Below are 22602 nucleotides of genomic sequence, written 5' to 3'. Positions count from 1 at the left end.
GGCCAGCCCCAGGAAGATGTCCCCAAAGAACAACTAGCAGTGAGTATTGCTGCTGCTTGGCAGTGAGGCTTTTCAGGACAAGGAGGGTGGGGGGAAGGTGGAGCTGAGCAGGGGAGGGGAGATTCAGGCCCGGGAGGGGGTGGAGACAGTGGCAGTTTCGGCCACAATATCCTGTGCTTCCTCCCTGCCTGGAAAACTTCACACAGGCCTCCTTAATTCTGTGCCCGCTTGATAGCAGGCACAGTTTGGAGTAGGCCCATTGGGGCTGCAGCCGCATTATCTGGGGTAATGGAATGTTTGATCCCTTACCCTGATGAGACTTTGGCAGCTGCCCTCTCACGCATAGGATGTAGCGTAGCCATTTTGGCGCCGCTACTCCTCTGGACACCGGGGCAGCATAGGATTGGGCTGCTCAGCTGCAATCCGATACACACTTCCCTAGATGTAACTCCTATTGAATTCAGTGAGTCTTCCTTCTGTGTAGACGTGCATAGGCTTGTGCTGTTAGTAAGTTCCTTTTCTGAATGGACTGTTAACAGTTGCAGAAAACGAACAGGCTTTCCTAAGATATACATGAAACCAAACGTATTGTATTTCTACTGGTACATCAAAAGCCGCTTCAGTTTGGGTCATCAGATATAAAAAGAATAAAAGACAAAGAGCAAGAGAATAGACAAACATGATGGAAGGCATAAAAAGATTTCCATATGAGAAGAGGCTTGAACTATGTAGCCTAGCGATGACAGGAACTGGTCTATGTTTACAAAAGAGCAAATTGTGCTCAGAGAACCAAGAGCTTTTCTTAGCTTTTTTTGAACTGTACAGAAACAAAGTGGTTATAGGGATGGCCTGTGCACCCCCCCCCCCCAATAACCACATGAAACAAAAGCTTTGGGTGAACTGGGCCACTTTATTTGCAGGCAATTCCAGAAAGGTAAGGAACCTGCAGCAAAATAATTATTGAATCTCCTCCCCCCTTAAGTGCGGACAGCCGACTTTGGGGAGACAGAAGTTGATTGTCCATTTCCCAGGATGAGCGTTCCTGCCCTGACTCTAAGCAGCAACCATCTGTGAGTGGTCCACGCTTCTTACTGCTAATTCCAAAGGTTAAGGCAGCTGGACTGCAGAAGCCCCCAAATGGCCACTGCAATCCAAACCAGAGGGCTCACAAGCCAGCTTCCTCAAGCCAACAAGTCTCTAAGGAGTGGTGGGTCTCCCATTGACTTTGCTGACCTCAGTGTGCACCAGATTCCCTTCTCTTTCCTTCCCTGGCCCTCGCTAAACCTGCCATGTAAACATAACCAAAGTAGGAAAGGAAGAACAACCAACCGATTAAAGTCTGGGGTATGGGAAAAAATTAAGGCCAATTAAGCGAACTGCAAAAAATTCCTACCAAGCTCCAAAGGCAACCAGCTAGTCCCAGACTGTATAAGAGGGAGGGCATGCAGGTGTCAAAAACTAGAGCAGGACTGCTTTGCAGTCCCTGGAAGAGCAGCAATCTGCCAGCTACGCTCTGCCCCTCACCAGCAGTCACCAATTCGCTTCCTTGCACATCTTGCCCTAGTCTTGCAAGATGTCAAGGGCTGGGCAAGGTCGACCTGCATGCGAGTGACCATGGATCTGGAAAAATAGAAGCAGCTGGGGAAAGATACTGTATTTCAGTCTGCAAATTATTTAATCCAACCTGCCTTTCTTTGTCATTGGAATGTAGTGAATGCCGATCACAAGCTACCAAGCCTGGGATCTAAGTTTGTCTGACCTGCCTGGGGCACTTGAGCCTTTCCTCCCCACTGCAGGGGATTGGTGGCAAGCTGGAGCAGGGCAGGTTCTGAGGGCTTGTAAGGGGACCCAATTCAGACACATTTCCTCTTTGCAAACGGATGTCAAAATTACTGACATCCACCTGCCCGCCCTTACAGCAGTCTGAGTCTTACTGGTCGTGTATTAGGGCCAGGTAGGAATTTTTCTGTCCATCTTGTTAGGCCTGTGTTGAGCAGTTTTTTCGCCTACCCCAGACTATTCGTGGTTGGGGGGGGCTCTCTCAATCTCATCTAATCTTGGTCACTTTATGTTGCAAGTAGTGTGGGCAAGAAGACATGAGCATGGCCACTGGTGTGCCCCTTGGGGGCAGCAAAGGCAGGACTGAACCCATTTCGGGTCCTCAGAGGCCCAGCAGCACAGGAGTCTGGATTGGTGGTCCCTGGCCAAGACTGTGGGGCTGCCTCAAAGGCTCATTGGCGCAAGGTGGCCCTGTGTGGTCCGGCTGCCCCAGTCTCTCATGGGTTGACAAGGATAAGCTGTGTCGCCTGAATAGGGACAAGGCTTTGAGTCAAATGCATACCCGGCCTAGGGGCAGAAACATTCCTGTTGCCTCTCTATGATCTAACCTCTGCTCTGCAGGTGCTTCGCTGTCATGTGAGCTTCAGGTCTCTGTCTCTTATTTTCTTGTAATTTTTGTTAATAAAATGGCCCATTCTCCCATAACTGTTGTCTCGAGTGTTCATTGGGTGGTACACAGACAAACTTTTAGTAGCTGTAACACAATGAATTAGATGAAACATTTCTAGTGATCATGAGGACATTTAGAACTGTGTTCCAATAAAAGTCTGCTTTTTTTTTTTAAAAAAAGGAGTTATAAATGTACAATCATTCTTTTTTGTGATACTGATTTAAGAGATTTTTGCATGCTTTGCTCATTGGCATATATTTGCTCAAACAGTACAGGAATTTCTAGAATTTGTTTAAATGTATAGATTTTAAGCATGGTGTGCAGACAAGTTTTAGATGGCCTTGGTTATTCCAGACGTCAGTTTCACTGCCATGATGAAAGCACACCACCTATGCTGTCTTTTAGTACTCATAAGTCAAACTAAAAAATGGATAAGTACGGAACAATTGTAGTCAAACCAAATTTCTTGTTATCTCAAAATACAAACTTTATGAGCAATCAATTCACATGTAAAGTTATATGCATCTTAAAGTGCATTTACCCAAATCTAAGCAGTCTGTTTCTATATAAATAGTTTTTGTACAATGGAAAACTCAACATGCGCCAATAAATAAATGAGCAGAGGTACACCCACGCAGCAGCTCCCATTGCTCTCAGTCTGACACTGAGTACCAAATTGAAAATGTAAGCATTGCTGGAAAATGCAACTGCCTTTAATCTCAGCAGGAGGAGGGGCGCCCAATTGATACTATAACTCCACTCATATGAAGCATGGAATGTACATAATTTTGTAAAGTCAAGTTTGGATAATCTTTTAGGGCAGTTATTGTAGTCAAGGAGAGACAAGAAATGAGGTTGAGTCACAGGTTGAATGATAGGTTGAATGAGGTTGAATCATGAAATTGAATCACAGATTTTATGGCAAAGCCACGTTTCTGCAAACTTTGCCCCCCATCCTTTTTAGAACAATGACTAAAGAAAAGAAGTAAATGGCAGCCTGCAGTTTTTGAAATTTCATTGCTACTGGCTGCAAGGGCTGTAACGTCAACACAGTTCTAATATCATTGGTGTTGCAGAATGTTCCTGCTTTGAAGTTCAAAAAAACAGATAGGTACAGAGAGGGTGAGATGCTTTTGGTGCAAAGGGATTCCAGCAAAGAAGACAGAAGGCATCTTTGAAATGTTGATTAGTTGTTAAATTGTGTGGGCCCAATCCCACACAATCAGACCCATACATTCACCATTAGTTGCATACCATTGTCCTACGTAGTTCTCTGTTCATGGGGAGGCTAAGAGGGTGCCCATAGGGGGAAATGCCTGTAGTGCATGCAGGAGAGGGAGAAAACCAAGTTAAAAAAAGAACTAAATTGGGCCCTCTGTGTGTGTGCACATATGTATGTGGGCATGTACATGCATGCACACATGAGAAAGAGACAAAGACTTTTGTGTGTATGATAGTGGGGTGTGAACAGTGTATGTAAGTAGTGTGTTTATTTGTGCATTTGTGTAAGAGTGTAATGGGGGAACTGATACAGAAAAGTTTTGAAACAACTAGTCTCACATCCGAGAACCTATACACATCTCAATGTGTATATATAAGGTAACAAAATAAATCATAGCACTTATTAGGAGAATATGATGAGAAATATTTTATATCATGCTTCATATATTCACTTGCAAAAGTTTAGGTTTATATAAAACAGTGGTTCCCAACCTTTAGGAGCTCAGGGACCACTAAGGCAAAATTTGGAGACGATGGGGACCACATGCAACCCCCCCCCCCGCCCTCGCACACAAAAAATACAATTAAATTTGTAATACATAAAAAGATTATTTAATAATTAATGTGATGGTTGTGCTTGCATTTGCTTCACTAACTGTGAAAGTCTTGGGTTTACATGGGACACAAAATAATTCCCCCCAACTCAGAGGTTTTCACACCCACCCAATTCAATCCAGTCTCTTTTCCCCCACACCAGACCACATTACGCATTAAGACCCTTGCCTTTTTAAGTGTGGAAAAACGCCTCAAAAAGGGAGAGGGTAAGCACAAGGGGATTATAGACAAGTCATGCAAGGTAGTTAAATGAGCCAACAAAAAGCACACACATCCCTCCACAGTTCCTTTTGTTACACAGCCCTGGCCCTGCTTCCCCCCCCCCCCCACTTGTGAGTCCAGAGTCCTTAGGAAAGTGTTCAACACAATTTAGGCAGGTCAGTCCTGAGGGAGAAGCACCAGCTCAGAGAGACATCTCAGAATGGCTGCTGCATGTCTCAGGAAGAAAAGTCCTTTTGGTGTGCACTGCAAGGTCTTTGGGGGGGGGGGGAAGCCTCTCTTCACTTCCTGTTCTGATTGCTATCATGCTCTAGCTGTGGACTACTTTGGTTGGAGCTAATAGAGAGTGAGCAAGCCTATAGGTAGGCTGCAGCCACAAAACAACAGCTGCCTACTCTGCCATTAGTCTGTGGAACTCCTTGCCCCAAGATGTGATGATGGTGTCTAGACTAGATGCCTTTAAAAGGGGATTGGAGAAATTTCTGGAGAAGTTCATCACAGCCACAGTGTGACTAACAGCCCCATTCTAGGCATGTCTACTCAGAAGTAAGTCCCATTATAGTCAGTGGGGCTTACTCCAAGGTAAGCATGCATAGGATTGCAATCTGAGGAGATAGGGAACTGGCCAAGTGTGGGGTGGGGGAGGGCTCCCCATAGACAAAACTGCTGCTGCTGCTGCTTTTTTAGGAGGAAGAGTCAGGGGTTATACCTGCTGTGCTTGGCTACAGTGGTGCCTGTTCTGCAACTTCTGGGATTGCTTTTCCCCGGGTGGGCAGCTTGTAGTAAGACAGCAGAGGTGCTGCCTGTTTCCCTCTCCAAAAGGGGTGCCAAAACCTGGTTGCCTCGATCCCTTACTCCACCCCTGGGTGTTAGAAGAGCACATCCAGGGGGCCCAATCCTGCCAACTGGGGAGGAGGTACCAGGGCTGGGGGTTGAGCATACTGTTTCTCCCCTCTCCTGCTGCCACACTGCCTCCAACTCCCTTCCTCTGTGTTCCCTGGCCAGCTGGAGTCCGGACTCCCAGGGAAATCATAGAAACCCACTCCCAGGGAAACCCCCCCAGCCAGCCAGCAGTGCCTTTGGGAGCCTACTCCTCCTCCTCATTCCCATTCCTCCCCCTCCTCAGGCCCCCCTCCTCCCCCTTCCCAGGTCCCCCCACCGCCTCCTCCTCAGCCCCCCCTCCCAATCTGAGAAACCAGGCTGCAAGGGCTCACCTGAAGGCACAGGGTGAAGGAATGGAGGCAGCAGGCTGGTGGCAGTGGGCAGCAGGGCACATCTCCTCTGCATGCAGCTAAGCCACAAGGCTGCACAAACACGCGCACCTTACAAGGCACCTGCACTTCACTTTTTTGCTTGTCTGGGCACTCACAGACAAGGAGGGAAGGTAGGTGGAGGGGGGAGGCAGAAGATGGAGAAAGGCTATGCTCTGATTGGCTCTGAGCTGCTCTGATTGACTGCTGGCGCTGCAGAGGCTTTTTTCTGCCCAGAAGGGCATTTTTTTCTTCTTTCACCAGAGACATCGCAGACCACCTGGGGGGACGCTGTGGACCACCAGTGGTCCACGGACTATGGGTTGGGAACCTTAGATATAAAACATTGTAATAGAAAACTGGTAGAGCATTTTTTTAACCTATCACGTAGATAGGTAACCAACATACAATTGTCACCAATAATACATGAAAGAAAATAAAGAATGATCACAGTTGTAAAATGTAAATATAGTAGAAACAGACTGTGCATACATCTACACACCTGTCTCAGTGTGATACAATCAGTGGCGTAGCTAATGATCGTGTAGCCAGTGCCAAGTTCAAAATAATAATGATATCAGAACTGAAAGTGACATCATGCCCAGGTTTTTAAAAAAGTGAAGATAGAAGGAAAATTGCCTCCTTCCCCCAGCAGCTCACCACTCAATTGTGCTACCACCTCCCACGAGCCAGTGGCATAGCTAAGGCATCTACCTGCTACCTGAGGTCAAAGAAGATTTTGTAGCCCCCCCAATGGCAAAATCAAATTTAATGTAATAAATAAATTAAAAGTATGCCCCTTATTGGTTAAAGACATTGTGTTGGGAAGAGGGACAGTTATTCTTCCCCTGCTAAATGTAAGAGGAGCACCACTTGAAAAAGTGCCTCTTTATCCAGTTAGCAGAAGTATTATGTATTAATTGTACTATGATACATGGAAATGAGAGCTGACTTATATTGACACCTTATTGGTTCCATGCTGTATCATCATTTTGAAATCCATAAGGCAGATGTGTTCTCATTTTCTGGTTAATTGGTCATACCTTTTGATAGAATTTAGAAATTTCAGTGCAGTTGGTTTAATTGCATTCTGCATTAGATCACCTTTCCAATGATTCATAAAATGATGGTGTTATTCATACATACCAAAGTTTTCACAATTTTGGCCACTAGTGTCAAGCTTAGCTTGTTGCCCCCATAAAGCTTGTTGCCCAGTGCAATTGCTACCCCCTGCACACCCTCCGCTATGCTACTGGATAAAATAATGTGTTATACAAAGTAAAGTTGAAAGTTGGCTAGATAAGGTGAAAAGGTAACAAGGATGGTATTAAACTCCTACATTGTTCCTGTATTTACATCCAGTGTGGGAGTGGGAGCTGTTGGGGAATAGGGTAGCATGCCAGGACCCCAATATTACCTTCAGGCTGTGGCCTAGTTTGCTGTTGCAGGTCTAAAAGATCTTCAGGCAGTGAGGGCATACCAGGTCTTATCTATTGAGGAAGCATTGACAGATGTCCAAAAACATAACCCTGTAGGCCAGATTATTTCTAGAGTTCATTTCTAATCTTTGTTTTTGTATTTTCTTCTCCCAGACTGCTGAAGAACTAGATGATGTATCTGATTTTGAAGACGACCATGACGCATGCAGTCGCACCAGTATTCAAACAGAAGGGAAAACAGATAGGGTATGTCTCAGATTCGTTTTACTGAGAAGTTTTTGAAAAATGGCCTGTACTGTTGTTCATTTGAGTACTTTCAATTCAGGCTGTGAATCATGCCAAAACGTTATGTCTTTCATCAACTGATTTCTGAATGTGCATATTTATTTTCTTTAAAAGATTTATATCTTACCTCTCTCCTTGCAAACTGGGGTCACATGCAATATAAAATATAATAAAATGCAAAATATAAAAATGATTTAATACAAGATTTAGATTGAAATAGGTACACAATGACACAAAAGAGGCCATCCCAATGAAGTTGTAAATATTGAGAGAACAGAATTAAATGAGAAATTCCCAGTCAGACTTCATTAAAGGACATGAAAATATATATTAAATTTATTTTAATGGCTGTGACATGAACATTTGGAAAATAAGACTGCAGGTATCTTATTTTCAAGGAGGATGCCAGACCTCCAGAAATGTGAACTTTGGGACTCGTGTGTTCCTCTGAAAAAGAATGTGAAAATTTGATTAAGTTCATGGTTTTATCCATTTTTGAAAAAAAAAATCTACAAGACTCATAAAATAAAAACTGTTAAGAAGACTGAGAAAATCCACATGACCTTAACACTCATGCATCTTGCAATTTTCCATTAAAACCCACAATTCACTGGAAGAAAAGAAAATAGAGTTAGCCATGACCTGGTAGAAATGCCTTCCTGGAATTTATTTTCCCCCAATGATTATGTCTGGTTGGATTGTTAGTCATATTACAATGAGCCCAAAGCACTCTGCATCTTGGAAATTTTTTTTTTTTTAAAACCTCCTGTATTAGTCTTGCATACAACTCAATGCAGATACCACAACTTCTTTAGAGAAAGAAAGAAAAAACTCAGCTGGGGACACCTTGTTAATAAGATTAACTCCTATGATCACAGAAATCACCTTAGTGGTAATTACACCTTAGGGGTAATTGTTTTGTTTGCCTGTCACATAGCTAATAACACTTCCTCATTTTCGTGTGCTAGAACAATCAAGAGGGAGTTCTGAGCAACCCCAGAACAAGGAAAAAACTCTTTCTTCTCATAATGCATACTTAATACATACTTGATGAAAGACTAAACTTTCAATTCCCTTCTGACAATAAACAATGGGTGAACTTGCTCAGTTTGCAGGGGCAACTGTATATTAGGTGAGCTAGTCAATCAGTTGTAATCTGTTTTCTGTGTGCAAAACAGCATACTTTCCTAGGGATCAGTATGTCTGGGCTTGAGAGCTTTATTGCTTAGTTGCCATTCATTCAGTTAAACTCATATGCTGCAAAGCCACTATTTCCTTTTTGCTGGAAGTGAAATAAAATTGGAGAAGTGTCCAAACTGGCCAGATGGCTGCTGAACAGTCACACTTTGGCAGCTGTTGAAGGCGGTAACCTTGATCAGCGGCTGTCTTTTACACACTTTCCAGGAGCTACACCTGCTTTGGTCCAGGTGAAAGAGCAATCAGAGGATCATAATCCTCACCAGGCAACTACACATTATGTTAAATATGTAGTTTAGCTCTTGTGTGCTTGATTTTTCAGAGTGAATTAGCAGCTGTGAAGAGTTGGAGGAATAATCAAGATCAAGACCACAGCACAAGCAAAACTGGTTTAAACCTTTTCACTTGCTCTGTCTCAGTCTAGAATCCCTCCTCTGCAGCTGCTATTTCCTGTGGAAGGGAGGAAATGAAAGTTTACTATCCAGAGGAGATAATAGCCAGGGGACCAATTTTTATCAAGACCATGAGAAAAGGGTTAACATCACAGCACTGATCCTGTTCACCTTCACAGGTGCTATTTTACAAAAAAGCAAGCACACAAGGGTCATTATATTGTGGTGGTTGGTGTTAACCAGGTGTAAGTAACCAATGCAGACTCCATTCAAAAGGAATGAGGGTTGTGCACTGTAAAGGCATACTGGTTTGTTCCTTTTCTGTGTTATTGACCAGTTGTTATTGGCAACTGGGCAAAATCTCTTCTCAGGATGGTGTACCATATTATGATGTTCAAAAATGTATCTATATTTTTCAACAAACAGTGTGGGACCCAAGCCATTTACTTCCCCAACGATTTAACTGTGTTTGAATTTCAACAGCTCTGAAAACATACTGTGTGCAATGATGACACCCTCCAAGAATAACTAAACAATAAGGCCTTAAACACTTGCCAATTAAGCTACTGCAGCTGCCTATTTGACTGTGAATTATGCCTTAAAATTACTACCTTTGAAGGCTAAGGCAGATAAAGCTCTTCCCTCAGAAACTTTCTGTATGGAAGGCTGTTTCTTTGTTATTCATGCATATAAGATATGCAGTGACAGAAATAAGTGCATAAACACTTCATATTGACTTTCTTTGAGGGGGTTTGAAAGTATGGTCAGGTCAATGTTAATGATCATGTGCCTAAAACACTGCCCATAGTACCAATGGTCTCAGACCACACTGGTCTTTACTGTGACATGAAACCAGGCAAAATGACCTAAACCCAAGAATGGGATACCTAATTGTAATGGAAGAGCAGAAGTGGGGAGAGAAGGCAAAAGACAGCACTGACATTAACATTCAGTGACCTTCTTTCATCTTGTATTGTTTTATGAGAGATACCCAACCAGATCTTCTATCTTAAATACAAAATGGAATTCGCAGACAAGCTCTCTGTTTGTGCAACTTTTGAGAACTCTCGCAGTGAAGTGGTTGTTCTGCAAAAGATGCATGGCATGATTTCATAGTAGCTTCTGCTTGGCCTTCCAACTCTCCCTCTTGCTATCTTTTCCCTTTTGAGAATGGATTTATATGCACATTGTCGCCTCAAAGCGGGTTGGCTGTCCTTGAATATAACAGCCAGTTTTGACCCCACTTGCCCTTTCCTCAGAATCATGATTTCTTTCGTAAACAGTTTGTCTCTTTGAAACCGGCTTTTGTCAGAGCCCTTTGAGAACTGTGCGCACTTCTGTATTGGGTCATATTAAAAATAAAGCCAAGAGGGTATCCAAGAAGATCTGCTCCTCATGGGCCGCAGCAGTTCAGCATTCAACACCACAGTCACACTTCCAAAGAATGAAAGATTACATGATCTGAGCAAGGGGGAAGGGGGTAGAGAGCATTGCAGTAGGAAGCCTTAAAATGTGCACTGCCATCTTATATTGACTGTGCTTGACCCAGAGAATAGGAAATACAACAATGGGTTAGAAAAATTATGTTGATTCTGAATTGGGAAATGTCACAATAAGAATAAAGCATACAAGGCCAGTCAAATGGTGTACTTATTTTTTAAGTAACTTGGGCTGCAATCCTATACACACTTTCCTGGGACTAAGCCAGTGATATTCAAACTGGGGCGTGGCAATGCCCCAGCCTGAGGGTCCTGGTCCCTTTCCCCTTAAGGGGTGGGGGTAGCCAGGAGGCAGGGAGGAGGCAGCGGCACGATCCCCAGGATCGTGCCGTTCAGGAGGACTGCAGGGGCTTGGTGCACTTGGCCAAGCCCCCTGCAGCCCCCCGGGGGTGCGGGGAGCCCTGTGCGACCTTCGGCAGGGCTCCCCAGGTCAGGGAAGGTGACACTGGAGCAATCGCATCCCGCTCCGCTAAACCAGAGAACTTGAATGCAAGGCATTGAATGCAAGCAGAAATGCACTTGTGCTCATGTGTGGTAAGAAGTCTAAAATTTCCACCAATTTCCAGCCAAGCGCGCGATCGCCCCACTTCCCCTTTTGACTGGGCTGCAGGGACTGGGGTGCACCCTCCAGTCCCTGCAGCAGCCATCCCTGGCTGCGGGGAGCCAGGCGTGAGCATCTGCAGGGCTCCTCGGGTCAGGGAAAGTGAGAATCCTGACCCGAGGAGCCCTGCAGGTGTTTGCGCCCTGCTCTCTGCAGCCAGGGACGGCTGCTGCAGGGACTGGAGGGTGCACTCCAGTCCCTGCAGCCCGATCAAAAGGGGAAGTGGGGCGATTGTGCGCCGCTTCCGGTTTAGTGGAGCGGGGTACAATCGCTCCGATGTCACCTTCCCTGACCTGGGGAGCCCTGCCAAAGGTCGCGCAGGGCTCCCCACACCCCCAGGGGGCTGCAGGGGGCTTGGCCAAGTGCACCAAGCCCCTGCAGCCCCCCGAACGGTGCGATCCTGCGGATTGCGCCGCTGCCTCCCCCCATCCCCGCAAAGACTTACTGCGGGATTCAAACTCCCTACGAGTCTGAAAACCACAGGACTAAGCCATGCTGAACACAGTGGGACTTACTCCTTAGTATATGTGCATAGGATTGTGTTGTTGGATCCCAAGAGCTATGAGTTGTGTCCTCCTAACAGAAGGGGTTTTATTGGTCCACTCTTCTCAGCTGCAGTTTCAACCCCTCCAGAAAAATTGATCCTAATGGATGCTGACAAAGATTATGGGATATGGAGCATAGGACGGAAGATGGAGATGGATATTGTTGGAAATTTTAGACTTCTTACCCCACATGAGCACAAGTGCATTTCTGCTTGCATTCAATGCCTTGCATTCAAGTTCTTGTTTTGGCAAAACATTTATTGTTTTAAGCCAAAGAGAACAAAAAGTGACCAAGAGTTAATCAGATCCAATACTCTAGTTGCCCACTGTGGGCAACCAAATATTTTCAGGAAGACCATTGGAACCTTGAAGATAACAGCCTTTCAAAAGCTATCCTATGGCATACTGATTCCTTTTTTTCTAATATCACAAAAGTAGGTACAAGTACTTCCTGATTTTTCCTAGTATTTGGGCTCAGAATGTAGGGATCTTACATCTTTTAAAGGTCTTTTGAGGCCAAGAATGCATTCAATAAAGGATCAGTGACATCTTTATAGAAATTTTGTTAGTTCTCTGGCTTAATGGCATAACGATGATATAGATTAATGGATGGAGATATGCACCATTAATTCCCAAGTTATCAATTTGTAGCCAGATTAAAGAGAGTGCACAAATGCACATTTCTGTCTAGGTATGCTATTTCTCTTCAGATTAAGGACATTAAGATGGATGTGGGCTGTGTTGGAAAATTTGTGGGAAATTTGGCATGTACGTTCATATCTATTGGTTTACATGTGTGTACAGCAATACCTTGACTTTCATCCACTTGACTTTCATTGCTTTGCTCTTTCAGTCATTTTCAGTTATCACCACATTTCAAATTTTGTCTGCATGCTTTTTAATTTGATTTTATCCAACCTTCCATTACATTTTCCAACGTTATGTTTTTTTATTTCTGGTTATTTAAGTCTTGTGTGTATTTTGCATGTGTTATATAGTTATTTTCATTTTCTCTGGCCAAAATAAATTTGCAAGCTAAATAAGGTTATGCTTTGATATTCATCTTTAAAAACAAACAAACAAAAAAAAACTTTCATCCATGCTGTGGTCCCTAACCAGACGAAAGTGCAAGATGCTGCTGCTGAATGTACATATATATTGGTCCCTAACCAGACGAAAGTGCAAGATGCTACTGAATGTACATCATGTAAATCATATTGATTTATGAACATATTGCATAACAAAAGTGTTAAAACACTGTTCTGTGCCAACTGTTGAAGTGCAACAAACTAAAAAAAAAAAAAAGAATAAAATAAGCAAATCCAGGGCTAATGCTGAATCAATCAGCACAGAAAATTCCTTTTTCTGTGGTGGAAACTATTCCCTTAAAAATGCAGGCCCTGTAAAAAGAAAAGAATGTAATTTGTATGGGGAAGAAGAATCATTTTGCTGAAGTATTCAGACTGAAACAAAAACAGCAAAAGGGGACACCCCCCACCCCAAAGGCCCAGGTTAATTTAATAGGCTAAGAACGGCAGTGAAGAAAATTCTGTTTTTTTGAGATATGCCAAACCAGAAAACTAACCCCATCTTGATCCTAGGAGAAGCAACCTATAGAAGTCTGAAGGAGCATTGTACTTGAATACATTTTCAGGTTAATATATGGCTTAACGAGAGGGCACAGATAAAAGCAACAGTACTAATGTGTTAAAATTTAAAGCTCAGAAAAATATTGCAATATGAACACACTCAAGTCATGTATACCTTTCCCCCCCATTTTTTTTTAGTACCATAAATAATGATGGGAGACTGATACTTCATTAAGGAGCAGAATGGCATGGGAGGGCTGGCATCTCTTTCCCTCTGGCTCTTTCCCTTTAGTTAAATACATGTAAGATTCACATGCCTGAAAGAGAAAGGAACAGGGAGTGAGCTGCAAGCTAGAATAGATCTCCATACAGTTGACTATGTAGTCAATAAAAGTTATGTTAATAAGATGCCTTGAGCAGTTACAAGCAAAAGCTGGTTTTTTCCCCCCAAACCATTGAAATTCCAAATACATTATTTTTGAGAGAAGCAAGGAGACTCTATCACATTGTGCTTAAAGGAGTAGATGTCCTTCAGCTATGATGATTATAAAAACACATAACGTATGAGATACATCCTAGCACAAAACACTGGCCTTGTTTGAAGACTGAAGGGTTTCAGAAGACATCCTGATTTCAGCTCTAAAGAACAATAATAGGCACTTACTAACAGCTACTAGTTGGATACTGAGGACATTTACAAAGAATAATTCAGCTTCCTCCTTATTTTCAAGCTTATTCTACAGTTGTCTCTGGGGAACCTCCTCTTTATTTGTTTTTCTCTACATTCTTGAATTTCCATGCTGTGCTTCTTTGTCAAAACCTAATAGCGCTCCACTGCAGTTACTGTTCATAACAGGTAAGAAAGTAATAGGCTATAAAAGCTCTTTATTTGTTTTTTATAATGTGCAATATATGTAGAAGTCACAAGACAATACTTTTCCAGCAGGTCACAACTCTTCATGGGATTATCCCATCAAATGGTTGAGTCAAAAGAAATATCTTCTTGTTAAACCCATACTGAATCCTATACACCGATCCCTGGGAGGAAGTCCCATGGAATTTAATGGGTATGACTTCTGAGTAGACATGCATATGATTGCATTGCAGGAGCGGTTTCTGGTAGAGATGTGCAGGAACATGAAACCAAAAGAAAGAAGAAATGGGCCACTATCAGAAATGAAGAGAAAAGTACAGATCTACAGGAATCAGATGTTATAAGGCCCAACACATTTTGACTTAAGAATCTCTTCTGTAGGCCAATTACAAAACAAATATACAGTGCACAAGCAGCCTAACCTGCACATATTTATGCAGAAGTTCAATGGGTCTTACTCCCAGGAAAATGATCATAGGATTGCAGTCTTACTATAATATACAAAATTATAAGTGCACTCCCATCTTTAATAAACAGGCAGCCCAATCATAAGTAGTGCTGGCGCAGCCAGGCCACCTGGCCTGTGCAGTAACCAGTGCTAGTTTGGAGCTGGCTAGAGGTCTCCTCGGGGTAAGGGGATATTTTTCCTCTTACCCTGAGTAACATCCCAGACACCCCTATGGGCTACTTGGATCTCTGCCAGCTATTTAGGGAGTCTTAGTGGCCCCATATAGGACTGCCTGACCTGGGAAGGGGCTTAGGATATGACAGAGGGCTGTTCTGCTGATCCCAGCCGCCTCCTGGGCTGGACCTGCCCCCTGCCCATCACCTGCCTTGAAACCCCCCCTCCCCGCCTACTTACCACCTTCCCCATGCCCGTTTGCTGCTGAGTGCCTTACCTGCTTGCTCTGGGCCTCCAAATGCAGCACTGGCAAGGAAGGTGCAGGCAGCTCCATCACGTTCATTGTTTCATTGGTTCAATACAATGCACTCACTTGGCAATGCAGCTAACCTACTGATTTGTTTTTAAACTTCTGGTAGGTTTGCTTTGCTTCCTTCAAAAAAAAAATAATTATTCTATTTTTTTCCTCCATGAAATATTCTCCCACTTTGTATAGATCAATATTAACCGGCTGATTGTATCAGGCCATAACTAGCCATTATGGCTATCACCCATAATGTGTCTCACCTAGTACTTCTTCATAATCCAAAATAAGTGGTGTGAAGTTTTTGCATTGCAAGTGTACTGATCCCAGCAGTCACAACCAATGAAATTATGGGGGTTGGGGTAACTAAAAATACAATACAGGTAGCTAACGCCTTATCCTGACATCTGAAATTCAGATTATTCTGAAATCCAGACATTTTTGTCTAAGATTTTTATTTTTTACCTTCTCCTCCCCCTCCCAAACCTGGCAGGTGCTACTCACAAGCAGCAAACTTTTTGTTGTAGGCAGTTTTTGCATGCTCAGCGCAACCTAGCAAGGAAGCCAGCAGGGATTTTTTTCAGTCGCAATGCTTTATAGGGTGCGCTTCAGTGCTAAATTTTGCATGGGCTCAGTGCAGCAAGCCTGCAGGGACTTTTCTGTGGCTCTGAATTTTGAGGCACTGTGACTCCCAGGAGTGCAGAAAGTGGCAAAGTGCAGAGCCGAGCAGGCAACACACTGGACTGTAGAAGGTGCACTGGTGAAGTGTGAACAGAGGAAGTGTGAACTCATTGTAAATACAAGGAGCACTTGTGTAGTGTTTACTATAGTGTGAACATTTGAAGGTCTTGTGCTCATTCCCTATGTACAGTGCAGGTACAGGCTGTTCTGTTCTCTGCTCTGTGGTGTGTACCTGTATAGACCTTGTTGAAAAATGTCAGAGAGGCCAGCAGACATCCATATGGGTAACAGTAAAAAGAGCAATATCTTTCTAATTATATTTATGTAATTATTCCATAATCCAGACACCATCCTATTCCAAGCAATCTAGATAAGGGATACTCAACCAGTATTGTCATATCTTGCATTTTGCATTATTAAAGGGCAAGAGGAGGACGAAGAGATATTCAAGCACTATAAAGTGAGAGACAGAATTCAATTTCTGGTTTGAATGTTAAAATTTAGTTTAATGTAGCTGTGAGGAAGCCTCAACTTCTGTTTCAGTTGGCAATATATTTAAATCTTGTCCCACTTAAATCTGAAAAGTCCTTGTATCTGTGACTTAGACATCAGAGGAGATTATCATAGAGATCAATCCCGATAGTCTGATTATTGTGTATGATTTATGAGCCGCATCGCACTGTGCTAGTATAGAAGTTAGAGTGAATGACCTAGAGAATCTTGCTTCTGAACATGTTGCTTGTTAAGGTTTTAAATGTATGATTTAGCATCTAAAAATATCACGAACCCTGATATTTGTGCCAAAGAATATCACAAACCTTGTAAACAGTGTATGGAACATGTTTTGCAATGAACGGAACGTGTTTACCTGAGGTTTAGTAGAACTGTCAGAATTCCAAAACTGAAGAGAAATGGTAATCTCCATCATTTGCACAGTTTTAAATGATTCATCTAACATAACTGTAGAATTTCTTCACAGTTCATTGTAAATGCATCGCATTTATGTTTTAGTTGTGAGCTAACCTCTTACTCTGAGAACAGTAAAATGTCAAACGCACATAGTGGGGGGGGGGAGATGTTTTCAACTGTTATTCTTGCAGAACAGATTTTGCTGTTTTCATTTTTGTTTAACTGGTCCCCTTGTTTTTTTTTAAGTGGCTAAACTTAATTAAAATTTACCTGAATCCAATTAACACATTATTAAAATATCAAAACCAATATGTTCCTAGTTCATACTTGCTACATTGCAAAATGTATGGAAAAGAGGGTTGGCCCTTCACAATCTTTCCACATATGGATGTGTTCACAAGATCAGTGCAGCTGCCGGGCAGCCCAGTCCTGAACTACAGGAGCTACAGGAGGGCTCCCGCCGAATCCTACGCCTCCTGTGCTACCGCGGGAGGCACCTTGGGAGAAGGGGATGTTCGTCCCCTTCCCCCGAGTAAGGTAAGCAGCCCCGCAATGGGGCTACTTTCTTTAGCGCTGTCCAAAAGGTTGGCGCTAAAGTAAAGGTACTCGTGTAGGGCGCGCAGCCCTGCATCCTGCAGAGCACAGCTCCTCGGATCCACCTCTCTTCCTTCCCCCGACACACCTCCCGCCTGCCCCCTGGCACACCTCTCACCCGCCCCCGCCGGCCTCCCCCCTTCCCGGAATGCCTCCCCCACTCTCTCGTCCACGCCCCCGCCTCCCATTCCGCAGCCCGGCAGTCCAGGAGACTGCCGAGCCGCGGAACCTGGGTCACCGCCCGGTGCTAGCCCAGCACCAGCTGGTGCTGGGCTAGCACCAGCAGGAGCCCAGCGGTGAGCCCCACAAACATGCCTTATGGCACGTTTGCGACTGTGGTCTGTGGCACAGCTCTGTGTCGCGGACCACAGGATTGAGCTCAAAATCACCTCAAAAAATCAAGTTCTATTGCCTTTAAAAAAATCCGCCAAAGCAGTTGAGTAAATTTGGCCATTATTTTTCCTAAAACCAAATAATAAAGTACCTATCAATCCCAGATATGTACACATCCTGTTTCATTTTATCTTCTTTTTTGCTTTGTGGAGAATGCATCTGGTTCAAAATATATTTTGAGCTACATTAGGTCCAATAAAATACTATTCCATTCTGTGTTTCTCATTGCCCAAGCAAATGAAATGGGCAGGGAGAAGGACAGGATGGGATAAGGAGGCTGCAGGAGGGGGTTTATCTAGCAGCAATGGCGCATGCTGTATCCTATCCCCTCTTTTTCAAGTCCTCCCCCCTTTGACTCCCTGGACCTGCATCAGTGAAATCACTGGTGCAGAGACTCATTGTGGAGCAGGAAGCTTATGGAGAGGTAAGCCTCCCTTCCCCTCTGAACCTTCCCACGCTACCCCCACCCACTGGATACAGCATACTTGCTTTTGATGCAGCTACACCAGCAGGGGGTGGAGAAGGATAAGATTGGGCTTTCAGACATGTCCAAAGGCTTTTGAAAAGCACACAGAAATGTGAACCATTTTAATGATAGTGAAATAGCTCTTCCTCCATGATGAGTCATTTTGAGCTGATCAGCCAATGTTAAACATATATTTGTTTGCGTATTCTTTAATCATTAGTGTGGTATGTGTCTTTTGCCTTCCATTTCAACAGTGTCTCCCACTGGACCAGTTTATTTATCCAGCAAAGAGGTGTTGTCCCTGCTCTGCAGTCTTCCAGATTGTAATAGGTTTGCTTTGTACCATGGGGACTACACAAATGAGAAAATCTCTACACCTGGGGGCTACCATCTTGTTTCTGAATATGTCAGACCAGCATTGGCAGTTTTTTAAAATGTTGGCCAATCCTCTTACAATATCAAAGTAATCCCTCCTCAAGCATTTATTCTAAGCTCCTTTTGGCAAGGCAGATGGTATAATCATAGACAGCTGCAGAGAGGCTGGCCATCATTAAAAAAACAACAAACCAACAAGTTGAAATACAAGCTTCCAGGCAAATTCCTGAAAATTAGAGCCTATATGTAGTAGGAGGAAGGAAGATGGGCATCGAAAATGACTGAGCAGTTTCTCCATAGCTCATGCCTTAGGGGGTGAAGCTTCTTATTGTCTTTGTAAATAAATATATCCATTGGCTTAAAGAGCATTTGAATTCAGCTAGTACTGCTTAGGAGTGTAGTGAAGACACTATAGAGTCAGGATAAAGTTTCCTGCTGCAGCCTCCCCACTCCTTCCTACATGTGCTGCTCTGTGTGTGTGGGTTTTCTGCCAGTGCTTCCCGCCTCTTGCTCAACAGTCCTACTGGTAGAGAGTCCCATTTGAGAGAGACTGGAATTCATCTTTCTCAACTTGCTTTAGATGGTTTAGATTTCTGATTTTTTTCATGTTCAAGGACTTGAAGTCTGCAGGCACATCGAAAACAGCATCCTCCAAAAAGTCTATAGAATAAAATACCCATATCAATAGTTAAAACAGTATTTCCCAAACTGTGAGTCTGGACCCAATAGTGGGTCATGAGCAGATTTTTTATGGGTCGTGAAACTGACAAGCTGATAACAAGGAAAAGGTATTGAGCCTTATGAAAAGGGAAACTGAACCACACATGTGCATTTACTTGTGAGTAGGCAAATATGCCTCACTACACTTCAAAGGCTGAGAGGAATGCAGCACCACCAGAATGGTCCCAAATCGATGAATGCAGGCCCCAACAAACGCTCAGCAAGGAAGTTTCTCCTCTCCATGCCGACAAGGAAAAATGTATTATCCTATGGAAACTGAGAGGCACATGCACATTTACTCATAAGCAGGCAAACACATCTTGGTCCTTCTCAAAAGTCAGATGAAGGGGAATGCAAGGCCACCAGAATGGACCTGATCTGATGTATGTAGAGCTCACAAAATGTTCCAGAAGGTAGTCCCCTGCCCCAGCATAGTAAAAAAGATAAAAACAGAGGCTTGAACGGATGGTAAAGTGAAACTTTTTTTTTTTTAAAGTAAAGCTAGATGGGTCCTGATAGAGAGTGTTGTTTTAAAAAGCAGTTCCCAGTGCTAAAAAGTTTGGGAACTACTGATTTAAAATTTATACAACTTAACACCAGTTACCTGAATAAAGAGGCAATATGAACAGAGGCTGAGGGAGTCATCCAAAGATATGTCAACTTGTCATGGGTGGATGTGTTGTGGGTGGACGGTGGGCAAGTATCGGCAGGGCCTTCTCTGCTGGTATGCCAACCATCATTTCATGTTTAGCATGTGCCCCCTTGGGTCTGCTCAGACTTCACAATAAACAGCTGGTGAAGATCTGAGCCGATCCATTGGAAGCTGTGCAAGCTTGCAGTAAACAGGGTAAGTTAAAAAATGTTTTACTTACCTCTCTGCCCATGCATGGTCTCCAACTGCTTGCAGGATACAGCAGAGTCTGTGCTGCTGCTGCTGCTGTGCTTTGCGGGCAGCATTTAGTTCAGATTGGGCCCTATGTCAGCCAGAAGGGATGGAGAGGAATACAGGTCCAGCCTTGTTATACACTGATTTTTTTATACACAGATTTGACTCAGCAGGAATGGCCACTGCAAATGAGAAGGAATGTGCTGATCCCTGGAGAAGGGGGAAAATGCATCCCTTTAAAATGCTTTTCTTATTGTTGTAGAGATTTTTATCTCAACAGGATGAGAAGGGCCCTTTAAATTAAAGGAAGACAGTCCTTTACAATAGTTAGAGAGAGGGCAGCCAGCTGACAATCCATCAATCATTCTCTCTCCAAGGGACTTCTTCCCTTCCCCCTGAACAGAAAGAAAGATTATTATCTTTCTAAGGACCTGGAGAGAGACTGATTGTCGGATTGTCATCTTAATGACTCTGTCTCAACATTACAAAGGTCAGCAAGGCTGTTTTTAAATCACCTGAGCAACAGGACTTTGTTTTTTAAATTGATTTACTATAGTATGATTTTTGCCATCCACCTGAGTTCTGGGAGTGTAACCCACTTGAATAATGAGACTCAACCTGTAATATGCAGAATACACCCTGCATCCTGAAGTTGCCCTTTGCAATATATAGGCTCTGACTGTGTGCACAACCCCCCCTAATTATGATGGGTATTTGCTAGTGAACTATATGTGGCTCCTGCATGTGCTGAATGCACCAGGTGCCTTATAGCCAGGTGTCTGTCAAAGAGATGGCCCAAGAATATGGGGTTCAGATCTCAGCTGATGTCTCAGGATGACATCTGATGTAGAGTAGTGGGTTGCTAATGTCCCTTTGCATTGGCAAAAAGAGGATCCCCTCTGACAAAGGCAGATGTTTTGCAAATCACATTATCTTGTTACAGGCAAAGATGACTCAGTTGCCAGAAGCTGAGAAAGAGAAGATAGCTGAACAAGTGGCTGACTTTAAGAAAGTCAAGAGTAAGCTTGATGCAGAAATTGAAATATGGGACGATACCAGCAATGACATCATCGTTCTGGCAAAACGGATGTGTGTAATTATGATGGAGCTGACAGACTTCACAAGGTAATTATGCAGGCTTTCAAATATATTATATATTTGTAAGTGCTAGAAGCTATTGTCGCATTCAGACTGGAAAGCACAAAGGATTCATAATGACAGGTGACAAGTGAGTGTCAAAACAAATAGAACTGAAAATTGAAATATTCACCATGAGATACTGAAATGCCAGGAGGCATGTTTAAACTATTGTACACTGAGTTTGCTTGGGGAGAGGTAGTGTGATGTTTATCTTTGTCCTTTTTGTTTTCCTTCTCTTTTGCTTTGGGGCCTTTTCTCTGGATGATCATTTTAGCACTGTTAAACAGCAAAGTGACCTAATGGTCGCCAAGTCTGTGTTAAAAAACGAGCATATATGAAAACAGATAAGTCTTGAACATGTAGAGCACTTGTTCTTTGTTGTGGTCTTTCAACCTATCTGAAAGAGAAATTAGCATTTGTTTTATACTGGTTGGACTGTCTTGGTGTTCCCCAAACAATTCTGGAGTTATAATTTAGTGCAGTGGTTCTCAAATTATGGGTGCAGGATCCACTAGTGGGTTGTGACCCAATTTTTGGTGGTTTGCAAAACTGTCAGGGCAGATTAGGCTATGTGCATTAAGGGTTAAACAAACTGCTACTTGTGGGTGGAGCACTGTTGCCCAATCACCATTATAGCCACAACTCTTGGCATTTATAAATCAGGCAGCAGCCTCTAGGGCCTCTAAAAAGTTTGAAAACCGCTGGTTTAGGGAGAGTGAAGAATTTCCTGTTAAGGGGTCTCAATCCCACTTCACAAACTAACAGCCCAGTCCTATGCTCGGCAGGGCCACTGGGTGCAGCAACGCCAAAATGGCAACTGCTGTATCCAGTGGCTCTGCCACAGATCTCTTTGGGGGGAAGAGGACTTTCATCCCCTTCACCTGAGGAAAGCCCCAGGCCCCACAATGGGGCTTCTCAAGTTTGTGCTGGGTATTTTGCTGGCACAGACAAGAGAACCTCCGTGTTGGGTTTTTTAGCATATGAAAAGCTGAATTTTCAGCCTGTATCAGACTTTTTCAGCCCCTCCCAGCCAGTTCTCCCCCCCTCCACCCTGGAACACTTCCCCCTGCCCTGAAAACCTACACTGCCACCCGGCAGTGTGACTTGTCTCTGGGCGCTCCCACGGCATCCGCTGTCTGGCACTGGGCCCAGCACCAATTGGTGTGGGCCCATGCTGGCATTCCCTCCTCACAGTGTGCCGTAAATGGGCTTTATGGCATGTTTACGACACCCAGTGCTGGCACTGGAGACCCATTGGATTGGACCCTAAGTTCCCAGGGTTCACATGGGATAGGATATCTTTAAAAATAGTTTTAGTGTGTGGCCTTTCTAGATAG

General features: G+C 43.6%; 1 protein-coding gene across 1 annotated transcript in view; it reads left to right on the top strand.

The window, feature by feature from the left end:
- CTNNA3 (catenin alpha 3) overlaps nt 1-22602 on the top strand; it is an 808499-nt gene that overhangs the window by 730093 nt on the left and 55804 nt on the right. The window contains exons 14-15 of the mRNA XM_066622270.1: nt 7347-7439; nt 21069-21250. Of these exons, the coding sequence (XP_066478367.1) occupies nt 7347-7439; nt 21069-21250 (275 nt within the window). The remainder of the gene's footprint in view (nt 1-7346; nt 7440-21068; nt 21251-22602) is intronic.

Source organism: Tiliqua scincoides, chromosome 3 (assembly GCF_035046505.1).
Source record: "Tiliqua scincoides isolate rTilSci1 chromosome 3, rTilSci1.hap2, whole genome shotgun sequence".
Lineage (NCBI taxonomy): Eukaryota > Metazoa > Chordata > Lepidosauria > Squamata > Scincidae > Tiliqua > Tiliqua scincoides.
Note: the sequence above shows the minus strand (reverse complement) of the source record. Positions and strands in the feature narration are given on the sequence as shown.